Here is an 18,691-nt window from a genome sequence, read left to right as displayed (position 1 = left end):
GATGCTTTCAGAGTTCTAGAGGCCAGAAGTCCTAAATCAAGGCAGGTGTCAGCAGGGCTATGTGCTCCTCCGAAGGCTCTGGAGTAGAGTCTGTTCCAGGCCTTTCTCTCAGCTTCAGTCCTTGGCACCTCTTAGCGTGTAGATGCATCACTCCGACCTCTGCTTCTGCCATCACATGGCTGTCTTCCGTTTGTGTATTTGTCCCCTTTCTGTAAGGCACCTGCTCTACTCCAATACAATCTCATCGTAAATATTTACCTCTGCAAAGACACTGTTTCCAAATAAGGTCACATTCACAGATACCAGGGGCTTTAGCACATCTTTTAAGATGGACACAATGCCACTCACAGTAGGATCCATGGGGGCTGAGCCTTTAAGTCAAAATCGCTCCGGAGGCAAGCGTTGAGGAAGAGGCACCAGCTGAGGCAGCGCTTGGTTCCTGTTTCCTGTCTGACAGAACTAGAAATGCCAGGGAGAAGGTATGCTTTACTTGCCTGTGACATCCCCAAGTGGAACGTGTCCTTGCTCCCCGGCACAAAGGAACAACAGGCTGTCTTCATGGTCATCACGAATGGAGATGGGCTGAGATCAGAGCTACCCATGTGCACCAGGCCCCCTCTGGGCTTTCATGTGTAGAGAAGCCCTGTCCGCCAGAGCCCTTCCATTTCCTCTCGTCATCTCAGTGCCCAGAAGGTACAGAGATGAGCAGTTCACTGACCTGCCCTCCAGGGGCTCCCTGTCTCCATCCTGCCCCCCACGCGCCCCTCCTCCTGCTGGGATCCCCGAGTGTCCTTTCTGATGTGCCTGATCATGTCAAGGCCCCACCCTCACCTCAAGCACATCTTGTGGACTTTCTTTGCCACAGTCGATCTGGTCTCTGTCTTTAAGAGCCCTGCTGGCCTCTACCTCCTCCCTTCTCCCTCTGTCTCCCTCCAGTGAGTTTGGGCTGAGCTACTCCTCCATGGAACTTTCCAGGTGCCTTTGGGGCTTGATTTGGGCATGGCCCTACAGGTTACTTGTGTCAGCGCCCATGCCGCTTGGCCCTCATCCCCTGTTCCCCAGGGCAGGCCTGGGACTCACCCCTACCTGTACCCCAGTGGCCAGGGACAACCAAAGGAAGGAGTGAGTGGCTGTAATGTGGACCTAATAGGTGGTTTGGAGTGAAGGGGAACCCCACAAAGCCAGAATGTTCTAGATTCTCTCCAGCCCTAACCCTCAACACAGCCAGATCCTCCTGGGTGTCAGGCCCTGCAATGGGGACACAAAATCCAGTGGAATTGGAGGGCTGTGTGCAGTCACTCTCAACCAGGCTCTAAGCAAGGGAACACTCAAAGGGACCTCCTGAGGGCTGAGAATGTCTGATCCTGCCTGGGCTGCTGCTCATGGGCACCTGCTCTCTGACCTTCAAGCCCTGAGTCTCCCCTTTCACTGGCTGTCACTCCAGATTTGGTGTGTAGGTTTCCTGGGCATCTCGCTCACCATGTGTTCCCATCAGCCCATGAACTAACAAATTGCCACTTTGGATGCTGCAGTGCGGCCACCGACAGGGCTCACCTCTGTACCCAGAAGGCCCCTCACTGTGTCTGAAGGAGGCTGGGATCAAGAATACGAGACTGCTAAGAGGTCCTTTGGTCCCCTTCCTCTGGGACATAGAGGCCAGTGGCCCAAGCTCAGCTGCAGCACCAAGAAGACTCAAGTCTAAGGAGGAGACAAGAGAAAAAAAGGGAGGGGCAAGGTCTGGGTGTCCCACTACACTAGCCAGGACGCTCCTGAGAGAGGACAGCCTGGGACCCCCAGCACAGATGGAGAAGGGGAGGCCTTTCTTACCAGCAACTCTCTACCTCTCTTTTGGCTGCAGTGCAAGAGGTGAGGAGACTGTCCGCCTGCAGATCACAACACTCGGAGCAGGACTCCACCTGGTGGCCCCACACCTGGAAGGAATGAGGTACACATGATTCTAGAGATGGGAGCAGCAGGGCCAGGCTGCAAGTGATGAGGTTTGTGGGCTTGTTGGTGGGAGAAATGAGCAACCTGGATTCTTTGCCCCATCCCATTTCCCTCCAGAACTCCTGGGAGCCAGCACTTGGTTCCATAGCCCTGGGGACCCCCTGTCTGGAGTTGCTGACTGTCTGCCTGGTGGGGGGAGGCAGACACAGACACATGTGTGGTCAGGCCTGAGATGCCGACCTAGCCATGTGCCAGGAGCCCCTGGAAGTGATGGCTCACCCAGCTGGGCCCTGAGGATGGGAGCAGCCAGCTGTACTGGGTGGGAATCTGGGCTTTGTGGAGCCCCACCCCTGTCCCCAGGCCACTAAGGCAGTTGTGTGTGACTGGGGCCACCAGGAATGGGGCAGGGTCACTGGATCAGCCTCAACAGTTCAGGAGTAGGGCGGTTCAGGGAGGTGGACAACCAGCAGGGAGCACAGTGGACTCAGGCTTACTTGGAGGTAGGGGGCAGACAGTCAGGTAACATGCAGGCAGGGCTTGGGGGATGGGGGGATGGGTCCAGCAAAGCTGAGGTGGGAGCAATTGGAAATCTGAGCAGGGAGGAGAGACCTGCGGAGGGAGGGAGACTTCTGCGCTTCTCTGCGGCACTTTGACTCCTGCTCATTTAGCTACTCACCTGCCTCCATGCCAGCACCTGGGAGGCTGCAATGAAGCAGACAGATTGGGACCCCATCTAATGAGGCCAGAGTCTGGAGAGTGATGCCAGACTGGACACCCAGGCTAATCCTTGGGGCAGTGGGAGCTCCAAGCAAGGGCCTCTCACCCTCATGGTGGTGGGGGTGGTTAACGAAGGCTTCCTGGAGGAACTGACATCCAAAATGACTCCTGATGGATCTGTGGGTCCCTTGACTCTCTTCCTTGGCTCCTTCCTCTCTACACCCCAGGCCCAGTCAGGCACTGAGTCCTGTCCATTCGTTTTAGAGATATTTCTGTCCCTACTCCCTTCCCTGGGGCCAGGCCTCCTCTATCACTCACCTCATCCCAGAATCTTCATATTTCTACCTGGGTGCCATTTCTAAAGGGCAGCAGTAGTCCTCTGCCAGGCCTGGGAAAACCCCTGCAGCACCCCCTTCCTTTTAGGCTCTGCAGCCTGAACTCTACTTTGCCTGATGGGGCCCATTCACCCGCTCCTGGCTCCCTTTATATACCTTCCTCCCTGGATCTTGCCCTCCAGCCTTCCCCAGCCCCACTTGGCTGTGCAGGTTGTAGGCTCTGCTGGGGATGCCCTTCCCATTTGCATTGTTCAGCCTCCCATCTGCTGCACCTCCTTCACCTGTGTGTCTTTCTGTGAAGGGCTTTCCATGCTGAGCTCACACAGAGAGTCTTCTACACAAAGTCACGATTGTCCATACACAGATGGCTCTGCCCCAAGAACTCCAAGTTCCTGGAGAGCCCAGAGCCTGTCCCAGAACAGGACCACAGTAGCATTTATTGCTGGAATAATTGAGAATCACCCAGTGTGACAATGTCTTTAATATGGCAACACTGGAAGCTGCTTCACTGGTTTCCTTAAGGTGACCAGTACCTGGGAAACAAGGGCAAAGTGACCCTGAGAGACACAGGAGGAAGCCAGGCTGTGCCTGAGGAAGGTCTGCACTGTGTGCCCCATAAGGCCTCTGGCATTTTGTCTGAAAGTGACAAAGCTATAACAGCCCACTGAGATCCCCTGGAGTGCCCTCTCCCACTTTCCAACAGAAAATCAAGTTGGAGAAAAGGAAGAAAGAGGGAAAACTCTTAATCGAATTCACTAAGCCCTGCCCTGCCCTAAACAGCCCACATCCCCATGCAGGATGTAGATGCAATCACTGTGTCCATTTTACAGATGAGAAAACTGAGACCCTGAATGGTTCAGTAACTGCTAAGTCCCATGGTCAAGAGCAGGCAGATCCACAATTCCCACCTAGCCTGCCTGACTCCCACCCCACACTTTTTGCTCCATAACTCACTACAGTAGTGGGGCTAGGGGTAGAGGGCAGGGTAGGATGCTATACTTAGTACTTTACAAATTACTATTTATGATGACCTTACTAGGAGGCCTTTCAGAGTTTGTGGTTGAACTTTCAGAGAGAGGTCAGGGCTCAAGAGATTTCCATGTTGTATGCAGAGGGATGAGAGTGGAAATAATGGGGTTCAAGTTTTATGTTTACATGGGGTACAATGTCAAGGGGCTCGAGGAGAGAGGAGCCAGCAAACTGAGCACAGACCACATTGTGGAGGTGGTGGCTGCCTGGTCATTCCCCTGGAGGCAGCTGGGGAGGGTGGTCAGTTCTGGCCATGTTGAAGGTGAGCTTCCTGAGGGCCAGTCCAGGAAGTAGTGAGTATATGGAGAAGTGGGAAAAGGCAGATGTCATTGGCTTCAGAATGACAGTTGACACCATGGGAGCAGAGGAGGTGACCAAGGTCAGTGGCAAAGCATGCAGATGGTGAGGAATGCCAGAAACACCAACATTTAAGGGGCAGAAGAGGAGAAATAGGTGGAAGAGATAAGGAAGGTGTGGCAAGGCAAGTAGGAAGCAGTGACACAGTCATGATGGGTGGATGGGGGAGAAAAGGTGGAAGGTACCCACTGGGTCAGTGGTCCTGAATGGTCACAATGATGGGAGTGTTTCTGTTGGAGCTGGCACCATGAGACTCCCTGATGACCTCAGAGAGAATACAGGGAGTTTGAATCAAGAGGGTAGGATCAATTTTACCCCAAAGAAGACTATAGTCCAAAACTCTGAAGAAGCCAGACTGCTTGGGTTCAAATCTCAGCTCTTCCTCTTGTTACTTGTGGAATGTGGGACGAGTCACTCCAGGTCCTCTGTGCCTCATTTTGCTCATCTGGAAAGTGGGCATGGATAAGAACAGTGACCATGTTGTGGGGTTGATGTGAAGAGCTAATGCACGCAGTCATGAGAATGGGGTCTGACAGTCAATCAATAGTAGTTGTTAGTAGATTTTGACAATGAGCCAATCCTGCAACATCAGGATTTAAGCTCTTTGGAGAAAGTTAGCATTTGGGGAGGAGGTAGCTGCCCCAACTTAAGTGTGGGTGCTTAACTTCTGCTTCTTTCCACTATAGGTCTTCCTCAGGTTCCAAAGACAAAGAGGTCCCTCACCCCAGAGAGCCCAAGAGAAACTTGACTAGTGAAGGAGCCTTCAGGAGCCCTGATGCAGACTCTGAAAGGTAACTCAGTGCAGGGACCAGAGCCCATGTGGCCCCCCATCCAAGGTCAGTGGATGGAGCTGGAACCAGGGCTGTTCCATTCCTCACTGTGTCCCCAGTGTCTGGGGTGCAGGTCCACAATGAATATCTGTTGAAAGAATGAATGAAGGAATGCGTAAGGCCTGGAGAAAGTTTGGCCTCTGCCAAGATCCCTCAGGGAGCCACTTGGACAAAACTCTGCTGCTGCTGCTAAGTCACTCAGTCATGTCCGACTCTGAGCGACCCCATGGACTGCAGCCTACCAAGCTCCTCCACCCATGGGATTTTCCAGGCAAGAGTACTGGAGTGGGGTGCCATTGCCTTCTCTGGGACAAAACTCTAGAGGAGGACAAAACTGTAGGCCAGGCCACCCCAACCCCAGCCCTCAGCCCAACCTCATTGTGCCTTTACTCTATGGAAAGCAACCCTGTGGACAGCCATGGCAAGCAAGGCCACTGAGCTGGAGGTTTAGGGAAGTCAGTGATCAAAGGATGTGTGGGCCCTTGCAGAGCACCTCACAGGGACTTCCAGGATGGCCTGTGGACAAAGGGAGATGTAGGAGGGGTGCAAGGATGGGAGGCAGAATGATAGCAGGGAATGATGAGTCCAGAGGGGCTGGTTGTGCCCAGCATCATGCAACCATCCAACTCACCTCTCCCTGAAGCCCGACCAGGGGAGCCTGGGTGTGGTGGGCAGGGACTGAGAGCTGGGCACGTCCTCAGTGAGAAGCTGGTAGCTAGTAATGGAGAAGAGCCTACAGGCTTGTCCACCTGCCATCGTCTTCTTATTGTGGAACCTCAGCCCTGAGCTCTGTGGTTTATTAGTGGCCCCAACCATTTTGCCCTGTTTTCTGTTGGTCATCCCCCCACCCACCTCCCATGGTGCCCCCTTGCTCTGTTTCTTGGCTCCCAGCCCATCAAGTTTGGGATGAAAGCTAAAATAGTGCTGGTATCATCCTGGTTTCTGTTGAAACAGTACAGCGTGGCAACTGAAGGCCTGGGCTTCTGGTCCTTGAGGACTGCTCTCAGGATGCCTGAAAGTGAAGGTCACTCAGTCATGTCTGACTCTTTGCAACCCCATGGACTATATAGTCCATGAAATTCTCCAGGCCAGAATACTGGAGTGGGTATCCTTTCCCTTCTCCAGGGAATCTTCCCAACCCAGGGATTGAACCCAGGTCTCCTGCATTGCAGGTAGATTCTTGACCAGCTGAGCCACAAGGGAAGCACATTAAATTAAATTAATTTATGTTAATTTGAGTAAAATTAAAGCCCATTTTTCCAGTGGTCATGTATGGATGTGAGAGTTGGACTATAAAGAAAGCTGAGCACCAAAGAATTGATGCTTTTGAACTGTGGTGTTGGAGAAAACTCTTGAGAGTCCCTTGAACTATAAGGAGATCCAACCAGTCCATCCTAAAGGAGATCAGTCCTGGGTGTTCATTGGAAGAACTGATGTTGAAGCTGAAAGTCCAATACTTTGTCCACCTGATGCGAAGAGCTGACTCGTTGGAAAACACCCTGAATGTTAGGAAAGATTGAGGGCAGGAAGAGAAGGGGACAGAGGATGAGATGGTAGGATGGCATCACCAATTCAATGGACATGGGTTTGGGTGGACTCTGGGAGTTGGTGATGGACAGGGAGGCCTGGCGTGCTGCAGTTCATGGGGTGGCAATGAGTTGGACACAACTGAGCAACTGAACTGAACTGAATTAAATGACATCAAATCAAATTTACATTAAATTACATTAAATCAAGACCCAGTAAATCAGCGAATGTTTATTTTCCCATCCAGATCAATTGCACAGTCAAGTGATGGCAACATGGGATCGGAAGCCATGGGTGCCCCAGATGAAGACTTGGTTGCAGCAGATGTCAGCTCTGGGAGAGGAAGGTGAGCTACCCTGGGGAGGCCAGTGGCCCCAAGTTGCTGATTCTTTCATGTTCCTGGTGACAGTCCAGGGTCAAGCCTCCACAGCTGCTTGGGTTGCTGCAGGCGGAGCACTGCTCATTTTCCATGGTCCTGCCCAATGCTTCTCCCATCTCCAGTACTCCCACCGCCACCACATCCTTTGTCCCTGGACTTTCCACTCTCGAGATTTACCTCTCTTTGAATCTTGCTTCTTCTCCTACTCTCTTCCACTGGCTCTCAAGTTCCTCCCAAGTAGGCACAAAGTAGACATGGGGAGCTAGGTTGATCTGTGGGAAGGAGAGAACGATGGGTGAATCAACTGCCTTCTTGCTTCTTGGCTGAGCTCTAAGGGTAAGCTAGAAGGAAGTCCTTCATCTCTGCTTTTTCCCTTCCCTTCCAGAAGCCCCAAAGCCTCCTCCCTGCCCCCACCTTTCTCCTCTGGCCAGCTCTGCTCTCAGGTTCAGTGAATGGAAGAGCAGTGGCCCAGAGAGAAAAAGTGGGAGACAAGTGTATCCACCTGGGCTCTGACTTCTTGTACTTGGATGGAGTCAGGGCCCATTTTCTCAGGTGATTTGTGGAGTGGCAAGGTTCCACCTGTCCCCAGGTGGTTCCAAACCAAGCATAACTCTTGCTGGGGGGAAAAGTCCAGGTGTGCAGATGTTGGCAGAGATAGTTCAGCTCCAAGCTGTACTACAGCCCTCATGGTTCAGAGCAGATGGCCACAGAGGAATTGCGAAAGTGATGCCTGCAGAGAGCCACTAAAGCACTTTCCAGCCAGCACCCCTGCCCTACAGCAGTCTGTCTGAGGAGGGACTCCTCTGCTTTCCCAACTGGCCCTCTCAGCTGCCCCTACTTGTCCGAGCCCACCAGGAGCTGTTGCCCTCCCTATGGTTACTAGTTTGCAACTGATGCCTGAACCCTGACCCCCACTTCCAAATCAGGAGCACAAGACCACCTGGGAAGAGGGTGGCAGGCTGGGGCTTCTGGTGCCAGGAAATCCCACAGGGCCAGGGCCTTGGTTCTCTGAGCTTCCCCTAGTGGGGAGGGCTGTGCAAGAGCCCCACACCCACAGCCAGTATCACGGTGCTGGCCAGCATGGTCCTGCAGATTGACTCCATTCTCTGGTCCAACATTACTGGACTTGGTTCTTGATTACTTCATCTTTGGATATTTATCCAGATCATCCTTCTTGCGCATGCCCAGTGATAAATTGAAGTCGTTGATTTCTGTTTTCAGTTTCCTTAAAATGAAGCTGAAGCTCATATTAACTTGCAGAATTATCTGAAGAATCTTCTAGATTTTTATGACTTTTAATGCAGTGTTTTACACTGTCTTTTCTATAGTTATAAATTTTGACAATGACTGTTAAGAGACTTGCTTTTATAATCTTTCCAAAGAAAAAGTTGTTTGTCATGAACAAAAAAGCACTCTCCTTTTCCATTCATTTTCCTGAGTTTACTGATTATGGTGGGTTTGGAAATAAACACAAGGTAGAGTGTGCAGGCTAGTACAGGTGACCAGGTGCTCCATGAGCCCTGACTTTGCGGAGTGCTGTGATTCATGCAGAGAGAGAGAACTCAACCTATACCTGGGAAGGCTGCATAAGACAGCACCCACTGAATCTGTATCAGATTGATGGGCACAAACAGACTGCAAACGGTTGCTGCTTCTACAAATAGCCACAGGGCCCAGTAATAATCACAAGAGCATTTTAGCATGTGTTAGGGCCCAGACTGATGCTGAAGCCGAAGCTCCAGTATTTTTGTCACCTGATGTGAACAGCCAACTCATTAGAAAAGAGCCTGATGCTGGGAAAGATTGAGGACAGAAGGAGAAACATTGAGGGCAGAAGAAGAGGGCATCAGAAGATGAGATGGCTGGATGGCATCACCAATGCAATGGACATGAAATTGGGCAAACTTCAGTAGATGGTGAGGGATAGGGTGATGCTGGGAAAGAGTGAAGGCAGGAGAAGGGGATGACAGATGGTTGGATGGCATCACCTACTTGATGGACATGAGTTTGAGCAAGCTCCAGGAGTTGGTGATGGACAGGGAAGCCTGGTGTGCTGCAGTCCATGGGGTCACAGAGAGTCAGACACGACTGAGTGAGTGACCTGAACTGAACCGAGGGAGGCTTGGCGTGCTGCAGCTCATGGGGTCACAAAGAGTCAGACATGACTGGGCAACTTAGCATACTTGCACACATGCTGTTCTCAGAAAACGTATGAGGCAGACACAGTTATCACCCCATTTCAGAAGCCACTCTCTTGGGGGAAGTAGACATAAAGACACAAAGTCCTGAACCAAGACCAGGCTTGGCCTCCTTCCACAGGCCGTGTTCACCTGCTGGCTTCACCCCTCTCCTGGATGATCAGGAGGTGCCCAGTGCCAACTCACAACCTTGCAAGCCTGCACCAGCAACCACCAGGTAAGGGTGGGCCAACTGCCCAATGATCAACCTCTTTGCCTCTGGCACCTCAGGTTTCCCCTCGCACTTCTCAGCTCTATGACATCTTCACATCAGGCAATCACCACAGGACAGGGAAGCCTAGAAGAGGCCCTGACATAGCCCACCCACCGGGGGCAGTGGGAGAGGAGGTACAGGTGATAAGTCAGGTGACCCAGACAACTTAGCACATAGCCACAGGGACTCAAGTTGAGGTGGCAAAGAAGAACACATTGGAAGGTGGAGGTTAGAAAGAGACCCTGCTCTGGAGTAGTCAAGGGGAAGAATCCCAGGGACAGCCAGTAGAGGGCTCAGTCCTAAGGAGCCTTTGGAGGTGGCTGGGGAGGTGCAAAAGTGCAATGGGAAGAGGTTGTACATTCCCAGGCTGCACCCTTCTCTGCCCTATTTGATCTACCAATCCACCAGTGGAGAGAAGCCATTTTACTATGGATTTGTGGAGCATTTAGTAAGTAAAGATCTTTCTGGATTTCCACAGAGCCCTAGAAAATGTAAGTCATGCAAAGATGCTGGAACCCAAAACTAGCAGGACACTTCCCTAGGGATTCCAAGCTGGTCATGACCAGTGCTTAGTCTTGAACTGCAGTGTTAAGGCCACAGCCAGGGCTCACAGGATGCTCTTACTCACAGCAGCCTTTATTGGCACACGTAGGTCCCCCTTTCCTGTGAGAATCCAGCCAGGAAAGGGAAGACCCGGGCCCCCAGTCTTCTTTGGTCTGAGGCTTCAGCAGGCCTGTGTGCTTCCTCCCTCAGCTCTGATGCCATTTCGGCCTCTGCTATCCTAGCCAACAGGAAGAGCAACAGCCTGGCAGACCTGGAGGATACGGAGACAAATCCAAAGGGGTAAGGCATCAGCCAACAGTGCTTCTGTGGTGGAGAGACACAGCTCTGGTATGCACTAGCCCTTGGCTGGGAAGGTGAGATCAGTGATGCCTACTAGCCAAAGGGATGTGGCGAGGGCTGAAGCTCCAGCTACAAACCTCTGGCCTGTGCCTCCAAGGCCACAGAGCCTCCCAGTACACCTTGTTGCATCTAGCCAGAAAGTCCTCCATAATCAGGAAGTCACCCACTCTTTCAATCAGCACCCACTTGGACGGCACCTGCCCTGTTCTGGAGGTTGGAGCACACAGACAAAACCCAGCCCAGACTGGAATAGGGGAAGTGGGGCCGAACACAGCCTTGTGCAACAGGTGATTTTGAGCTGAATTTTGAAAGGTGAATAGGAATCCTCCAAGCAAAGGTAACAGTATATACATAAGACTCCAAACAACCTGGTATTTACTTGGCACTGTATGTAGCTGAGTGTGGAACAGGCTTATCACAGTAGGCATGGGCTGACTGGCCTTTATTACCAGATATCATTAATAATCACAACAGCCACTTCACTTTGGGGAACCTCATGTGTGCACAGACCTGTACTTAGTTTCTCATACGGTCCTCCCCACAATCGTGAGCTTTGCACCTAATTATAATGAAGAACAAAGGACTAGAAGTCACATCTCTGTGACTCCTGGGAAGAACAGTGCTCTGAAAGAAATAACAAGGTTGCTAAGATAAGAGAGTAATGGTGGCAAGGAGGGTACTACTTAGATGAGTGGAGTGGAGCGATGACTCAGGAGAGCTCCTCTAAGGAGGAGAAGGAACCAACAACTCTAGGAAGAGCAAGGAGAAAAGAACTGGAGATGGGGAAACATAAACTAAAAAACTCTGAGGTGGGAACACACTTAGCAGGTTCCAAAGCATCGAGTAGCTGGAGCCAACCTGGTGAGGGGGATCACAGATGAAACTGGGCCCTGGTAAGGCATGAGAGGGAGACTGCATCTTATTTCAATTTTTAAGCCAGAGAGGGATGTGGTCTGATTTAGGTGTTTAAAAAGTGAGTGAATTCCTGCAATGCCACACCTCATTACAGCTACATTTTTTTTTTTTACATTTGTGACCCCTACATAAACCACAATGCTGGGGCTTGGGTGGGTAACAGATCTCTAAGGTATGAGGACCTATTATGTGACTTTTTAATGTTTTGAATTGCACTGAAAGTTAACAGAGTGAAAACAAAAACTGACACCTGTTACCAGATTTGGGGAGGGTTAAAGAGGACCTTCCTGTGGGGCTCGGTTCTTGGTAAGGAACCAAAGAAGAATCTGAGGTCTTACCCATGGCAAAAGAAAGTTTATTAAGGAAAAAAAAAAACAGAAAGTACACCTCAACTGAAACATGGGCCAAGCCAAGAGAGGCACTGGCAACAGAATGATGAAGTACAGGGGTTTTTCAAGAGAGAGGGCTTTTACATATTCACCTAGGCCAGCATGGACTGACAGCTTTGATTGACAGTTGGAAGTTGCATAACAGCAGGCTCTATCACACATTCTTTCCCATAATTCAGTCTGTTATAATCATGTATGTATGTATAGATAGATGTAGGTATGTATGTATAGATGTATGTATGTATACAATATTTATGAACCCTCAATGGACTCCTGGATCCCTTAGGTTACTTGAGGACACACCTGCACATCAAGGGCACATGTGCGGGAATTGAAAAAGCCCCTGTGGGTTTTGTATGGACTGTCTGCCTAGGGCACATGTGCTAGAGCTGGAAAAGTGTGGTTATTTTGTAGCATATTGGTGAGCTCTCCTGGGCCACAGTGGCACATGTCTGGGGTGGGGTTTAGACATCAGCTTGAATTATCCATTATCTTATGTAATATTCCTCAAACCTAGAGAAGGATCTTGCTTCTTGCTATGCAATTTGACAGTGGAGGAAACAGAGGGCTCCTGTGAAGAGCAGAGCTAGAGATAGAGCTCAGATATGGCTAACTCTGGGCTTCCCTTGTGGCTCAGTGTAAAGAATCTGCCTGCAATGCAGGAGACCCAGGTTCAATTCTTGGGTCTGGAAGATACCCTGGAGGAGGGAATGGCAACCCATTCCAGTATCTTGCCTGGAGAAATTCACGGACAGAAGAGCCTGGCAGGCTATAGTCCATGGGGTCGCAAAGAGTCAGACATGACGGAGTGACTAACACTTTCACATGGCTAACTCTAGAGCCCAGGTTTGCAACTACTTTACTCTGCTTAAAAGTTTGCAAAATCAAAACAAACTTTATTGATCAGTGTTTCACAAATCTGGCTGCACTTGATAACCACCTGTGAAGTTTTTTTTTTTTTTTTTAAGTATCCAGAACCCATGCAGAGATTTAGACTTTATTGTTCTAGGGTAGCCGTTCCGAACACGGGACATCTCCCCCACCTCCAACCCCCGAGTCGCTTGGCAATGTTTGGAGACACTGTTGATGGCTACAAATGGGAAAGGGTGTTACTAGCAAGTAGTAGGTGGAGACCAGGGATGCTGCCCAATGGCTGACAGTGCACAGGACAGCTCCCATCACAGTTATCCAGCCCAAAATTTCAATAATGGCGAGGTTGACAAACGCTGTCCTAAAGCTGATCTCTATGGAAAGTCAGAAGATAGGGGCTGGAAAGTTTTTTACGGCGCGCAGACTCCCCCACCTTAGCTGCAGGTATCTGAGCAGTGAGCACAGAACGTATGCGCCTGCACATGCGCAGACCTGCACACCTTTGGCTCTAGGCCAGCGAGAGGCCTTCCTGTGTGCGCCTGCGCCTGGGTGCCCCGCGGGGGTGTAGGGGGGAGGTGAACGTATACGTCCAGTTCCTGTGCGCCTGCGCGCGCCGCCATTTCCTGCGGCCGTGTGCTCGCGTCGCGGTGCTTATCGGGAAATGAGACAGTCCGCACTTCGAAATGGCTACCCTGGGCGAGAGAAGCCTTGCGGGCGGTTCCTGGAAACGCCGCCAGATGGCGCGCGAAGATAACAATTCTGTCTGGCCGCCCATCTTGGCGCTTTGGGCTCTCGCTCCCCATCCCGCGATGGGCTGGAGGATCTGGGCGGTCCCACCCGCATGGAGTTGACCCAGCACCGTCACCACAGTGCAGGCGGAGGCGGGAGAGAGGAAGGGAGCTGGGTGCCCGCAAAGATCCAAAGGGGCTGTTTGGCGAGCTGCTCTGGTGATCTCTGGACGCCAGACGCTGGTCTTCAGAGCTGGCCGCGGCCAGGACCCATGGACACGAGGGGAGGGCGGCTCGACTCTTCAACCCCGAGGGACCCTGGGCGGACTTGCCAACTCAGGGTGCTGGGGCTCCCTGAGGAGAGGACGTCATTATCAAGAGGTCTAGGAGGGAGGTGAACAGGTTGGGTGGTCCGATGCGCACAGCAGTGCCTTTGTCCCAAAGTTGAACTGCGCTAATCTGACTTTGGTTTTTCTTCATCACGGTACATGACAGGTACAGGAAGAGGTGGTATAGTGTAATGAGTATGTACGTACTCCTGTGCCCGGGCTCTAATGTAAGCTCTGTCCCTTACTTGCTGTGTGGCCTTGGGTATCTTACTCATCTCTGTGCTTCAGTTTCCTTACCTGTAGAATAGTGGCAAAAATACATCCTACCACGCAGGGCTGTTGTGAGGGTTAAATGGTTTTGTGTGCAGGTCATTTCCTGGCACAAAGTACTACATACATGTTGGAGTCTCGTTTTATTAAAAGTTAAAGCTAAATAACCAGCCCCAGAGGAATACCTCTTTCCACCAGAACTATTTAAGGACATGAGGAATGCTGGCCTCTGTTCCTCTTTTCCAGGTTTATTGGCTTGACTTAATTTAATAAGACACAGAGTCAATCACCCCTTCTTCAGTAAATTTTTGTCATTAGACTTTACATTTAAAGCATATGCTGTTTTCCTGTGTGTTGCAAGTCTGAGCCTTTCAGGTTTATGTTCTCTCTGCATTAGGAACAGGTGAACTTTAAACACATGTATTCACTGTGGACAACTGCTGTCAATCACTGGAAGAGTCTAATGGAGGTACCACAAGAGTGGAAGGAGCTGTTGTCTTCCATGTAAAGAATATGACTGTGTCCACGATTGGCAGTAGCTGGACTAGGCTTCCAGATTTTTGATCTAGTTACAGCCAGAAGTATTATAATACCTTTCCTATCTCTAAACACTTGACTTCTAGGCAGTTCATTAGGGGCCAGGAGGACTTCTCGGTTGTTACATTGCTCAGCAAGACTTCTTGTGACTGTTTTACTAAAATTTATTTTTCATGGGTCAGGTGGGTTATACCTTCTATAATTGTAGTGACTCTGCTCTGAGGCCTAGGGCAAAGCAGCTTTATTCATCTACTTGTCCCTGTGTCACAGTGGACATTCAAATTGCTCTTTGCTGAGAATCTTGGCTTTATTCACAAACTTGGTGAGGATAATTTCTATTATCATAATTCTACTGGAGCCATGGGTTGGTACAGGACTCTGATTAAGTAAAGTTAGCTCATGGGGTTCTCAAGGCAAGAATACTAAGAACTAAAGAGCCTCTTGATGAAAGTGAAAGAGGAGAGTGAAAAAGCTGGCTTAAAACTCAACATTCAAAAAATTAAGATCATGGTATCTGGTCCCATCACTTCATGGCAAATGGATGGGGAAACAATGAGACACTGTTTTTTGGCCTCCAAAATCACTGCAGATGGTGACTGCAGCCATGAAATGAAAAGAGGCTTGGTCCTTGGAAAAAAAACTAAGACCAACCTAGACAGCATATTAAAAACGAGAGACATTACTTTGCTGACAAAGGTCCTTCTAGTCAAAGCTATGGTTTTTCCAGTAGTCGTGTATGGATATGAGTTGGACTATAAAGAAAGCTGAGTGCTGAAGAATTGATGCTTTTGAACTGTGGTGTTGGAGAAGACTCTTGAGAGTCCCTTGGACTGCAAGGAGATCAAACCAGTCAATCCTGAAGGAAATCAGTCCTGAATATTCACTGGAAGGACTGATGCTGAAACTGAGGCTCCAATACTTTGGCCATCTGATGTGAAGAACTGACTCATTTGAAAAGACCCTGATGCTGGGAAAGATTGAAGGCAGGAGGAGAAGGGGATGGCAGAGGATGATATGGTTGGATGGCATCATCAACTTGGTGGACATGAGTTTGAGCAAGCTCTGGGAGTTGGTGATAAACAGGGAAGCCTGGTGTGTTGCAGTCCATGGGTCACAAAGAGTCAGACACGACTGAGACTGAACTAAACTGAACTGAAAGCTAGCTCAGGGCTTCCAGAGTCAGGAAACATGCTCTTTAGGCCTTTTTGGTTTGTCATTGACTCAAGCCTATATGTCATAATGGGATGAGTGTGTCAGGGTTTTCTTCTGGCTAAGGGAGTGGCACTATTGGAGAAGAGCATACTTTCCAAAAGTTATGAGTTCCGCTCCTCTTGTTATTCCAGCTTGAAGGCAGTGAGTCTGCCTACTATGCAATTAACTTCCATGAATAAAGAGCCCCAAGGCTGGAGGTAGCTGGTGGTATGAACTTCTTGCACTAATATAGCCCCCCCCCCAATATAGCCCTGAGCAATTGGAGGCAGGCTGCTGATTGGCAGGGTTGAGTTCAGGATGGACCAGGATCAAGGTGATGGTGGACTAGATAGTCATTTTCTGGAATGCTAGGCTCATGTTCTCAATAACCTGACTCAGTCTTGGCCACTGGCCTAGTGGGCATATGACATCTTTGGTGCCTGAGGCCATCAGGCACCAGCATCATCACACAGAATATGGAGGAGGCACCAATGATGAGAACAAGGCCCTTGGAAGCATGCCAGGATGGGGATGGTGATGGGAGGGAAGTGCAAGTATAGGTGTGATGTCAGGCCAGGAAGGATGGAAGATCTCCCAAAGAACTTGATACTGTGGACAGCTGGGAGGCCACTGCCTCCTTGCTGGATTCAGAGGGTGGCAAAAGCATCTGGTCTCAGGCTTCATCTTATACAGGGACAGCCTTTGTCAGTTGGAGGGGAGCAGCGGTGCTGGGGTCCTCCTAAGGAGGACATGAGCACTCCCTGAAGTGGGGGCCATGCCAGGCTCCTTTCCCGCCCCCTCCGGGAGAGGAGCCTGCTGTGGTCACAGAAGGTGATATGGATGTGCAGGGGATGATCAAGGACTCATTCTTCCTCAGCACCTTGGTTGTTTTTGAGGAGAAGAATGTGGTTACCAAGGTGGGAGAGGCGTGGCAGGGGAGGCCCCAAGTCCTGCAAGATGATCAAGGAGACCCAGCTGTACCCACCCAGCAGTGCACAGACCCCAGCACCTCAGAGCAGAGCAGCCCCAGAAATCCTGAGCAGCGCCTGGAAGTGGACAGCCTGGTCAACAGGTAAGGGCTACTCTGTGCCGGGCTCCTGCTAGCCTGCCTGAACTGGAGTTTTTTCGGTGGCCATGACCAAGGTAGGACCCACTTTTGCCCCACATCCATGCCAGTGCCTGGCGCATTGCACACCTAGATACTCAGGCTCCTGCCTGGTGAATGCAGTTAAAATGGTGAGTCCCGGGCACAGAGCAGTGTCAAGGGGCTTCTTTTGGCATAAGGAACTGAGATGGAGCCTGTGATTGGAGCAGTCATCTGTTCCCAGAGGTAAGAAACCCTGGCTAATTTCTTATATGTGGAGGAGGAAGGAGGTCTCCCAGAGTATAGGAGCACCACAGATCGGGGTGAGGGTGGTCCCAGGTAAAATGAGGGCGATATGTGTGTGTAAAAAGCATCTGTCAGAGAATTAGAAAGGATGGGGGGAAGGGGAGACTGTGAAAGAGTACAACAAGGTGGAGCAGAGAGAGAGGGTCACAGTGACAGGGAGAAAACAGGAGAGTGCGAGCATATTAGAGAGGTGCCCTGATACTGGCAGTAAAGGTGGGAGTGGGATTATGATTGGTGATGTGTTAGTGTGTGGTATGCATGAGTGACAGGGCAAGTGTAATTGTCACTAGAGATGACCTTGTGGTGTGGGTGTGAGGTGTTCAAGTCAAGGCTTTCCTGATGGCATCTGCCTGGCTGAACATTACATTCATGCCCTATAAAGCTTATGGATGTGCTGACAGATGGTTGAAACACTGCAGGTTTGTATTGCTTGGAAATTTCATGAAGAGCAAATATGCTTTCATAAGCACTTATCACTTCTGCAGATCCAAGCAAGAGCAAAACGCTAGAAGGGAACACAGGAGTGTTTCACCAACCCAGGAAACAGGGAACAGTAGCTGTGGCTCCTATTGAAGAGACAAATAGAATAAAAACTTAAAGCTCAACTTTGAAAAAACTAAGATCACGGCATCCAATCCCATCACTTCATGGCAAATAGATTGGTAAAAAATGAAAATAGTGGCAGACTTTATTTTCTTGAGCTCCGAAATCACTATGGACGGTGACTGCAGCCATGAAATTAAAAGACACTTGTTCCTTGGAAGAAAAGCTACAATAAACATAGACAGTGTATTAAAAAGCAGAGACATTGCTTTGCTGACAAAGGTCCATCTAGTCATGATTATGATTTTTCCAGTAGTCATGTAGGGATGTGAGAGCTTGACCATAAAGAAGGCTAAGTGCTGAAGAAGCCTCTTGAGAGTCCCTTGGATAGCAAAGAGATCAAACCAGTCCATCCTAAAGGACATCAGTCCTGAATATTCATTGGAAGGGCTGATGCTGAAGCTGAAGCTCCAATACTTTGGCCACCTGATGCAAAGAGCCGACTCATTAGAAAACACCCTGATGCTGGGAAAGATTGAGGGCAGGAGGAGAAGGGGGCGACAGAGAATGAGATGGTTGGATAGCATCACCAACTCAATGGACATGAGTTTGAGCAAACTCTGGGAGACAATGAAGGGCAGGGAAGGCTGGCATGCTGCAGTCCATGGGGTTGCAAAGAGTTGGACATGACTGAGAGACTGAACAACAATCTTCATGATACTGGGGTTTTTATACATGGAGGTTCCATACTTAAGTAGGAGGCTATTTTTAGTGCCAGGTTCATGTGTTAGATGCAACAGGTTTTTTTATTTAAGAACATCCAACTGGTCTTTGCGGAGAAGACAATGGCACCCCACTCCAGTACTCTTGCCTGGAAAATCCCATGGACGGAGGAGCCTGGAAGGCTGCAGTCCATGGGGTCGCTGAGGGTTGGACATGACTGAGTGACTTCACTTCACTTTTCACTTTCATGCATTGGAGAAGGAAATGGCAACCCACTCCAGTGTTCTTGCCTGGAGAATCCCAGGGATGGGGGAGCCTGGTGGGCTGCCAT

At 50.1% G+C, this 18,691-nt stretch overlaps 1 protein-coding gene across 8 annotated transcripts in view; it reads left to right on the top strand.

Annotated features, from left to right (window-relative positions):
- ZNF185 (zinc finger protein 185 (LIM domain)) overlaps window positions 1–18,691 on the top strand; it is a 65,271-nt gene that overhangs the window by 22,722 nt on the left and 23,858 nt on the right. For 7 of the 8 annotated variants that reach the window (XM_018044712.1, XM_018044715.1, XM_018044714.1 and 4 more), the window contains 6 exons: window positions 1,859–1,945; window positions 5,072–5,176; window positions 6,990–7,088; window positions 9,441–9,536; window positions 10,326–10,415; window positions 16,582–16,776. In XM_018044712.1, the coding sequence (XP_017900201.1) occupies window positions 1,859–1,945; window positions 5,072–5,176; window positions 6,990–7,088; window positions 9,441–9,536; window positions 10,326–10,415; window positions 16,582–16,776 (672 nt within the window). The remainder of the gene's footprint in view (window positions 1–1,858; window positions 1,946–5,071; window positions 5,177–6,989; window positions 7,089–9,440; window positions 9,537–10,325; window positions 10,416–16,581; window positions 16,777–18,691) is intronic. The other variant, XM_018044718.1, reaches the window with a different exon arrangement.

This window comes from Capra hircus, unplaced genomic scaffold, assembly GCF_001704415.2.
Source record: "Capra hircus breed San Clemente unplaced genomic scaffold, ASM170441v1, whole genome shotgun sequence".
NCBI lineage: Eukaryota > Metazoa > Chordata > Mammalia > Artiodactyla > Bovidae > Capra > Capra hircus.
Note: the sequence above shows the minus strand (reverse complement) of the source record. Positions and strands in the feature narration are given on the sequence as shown.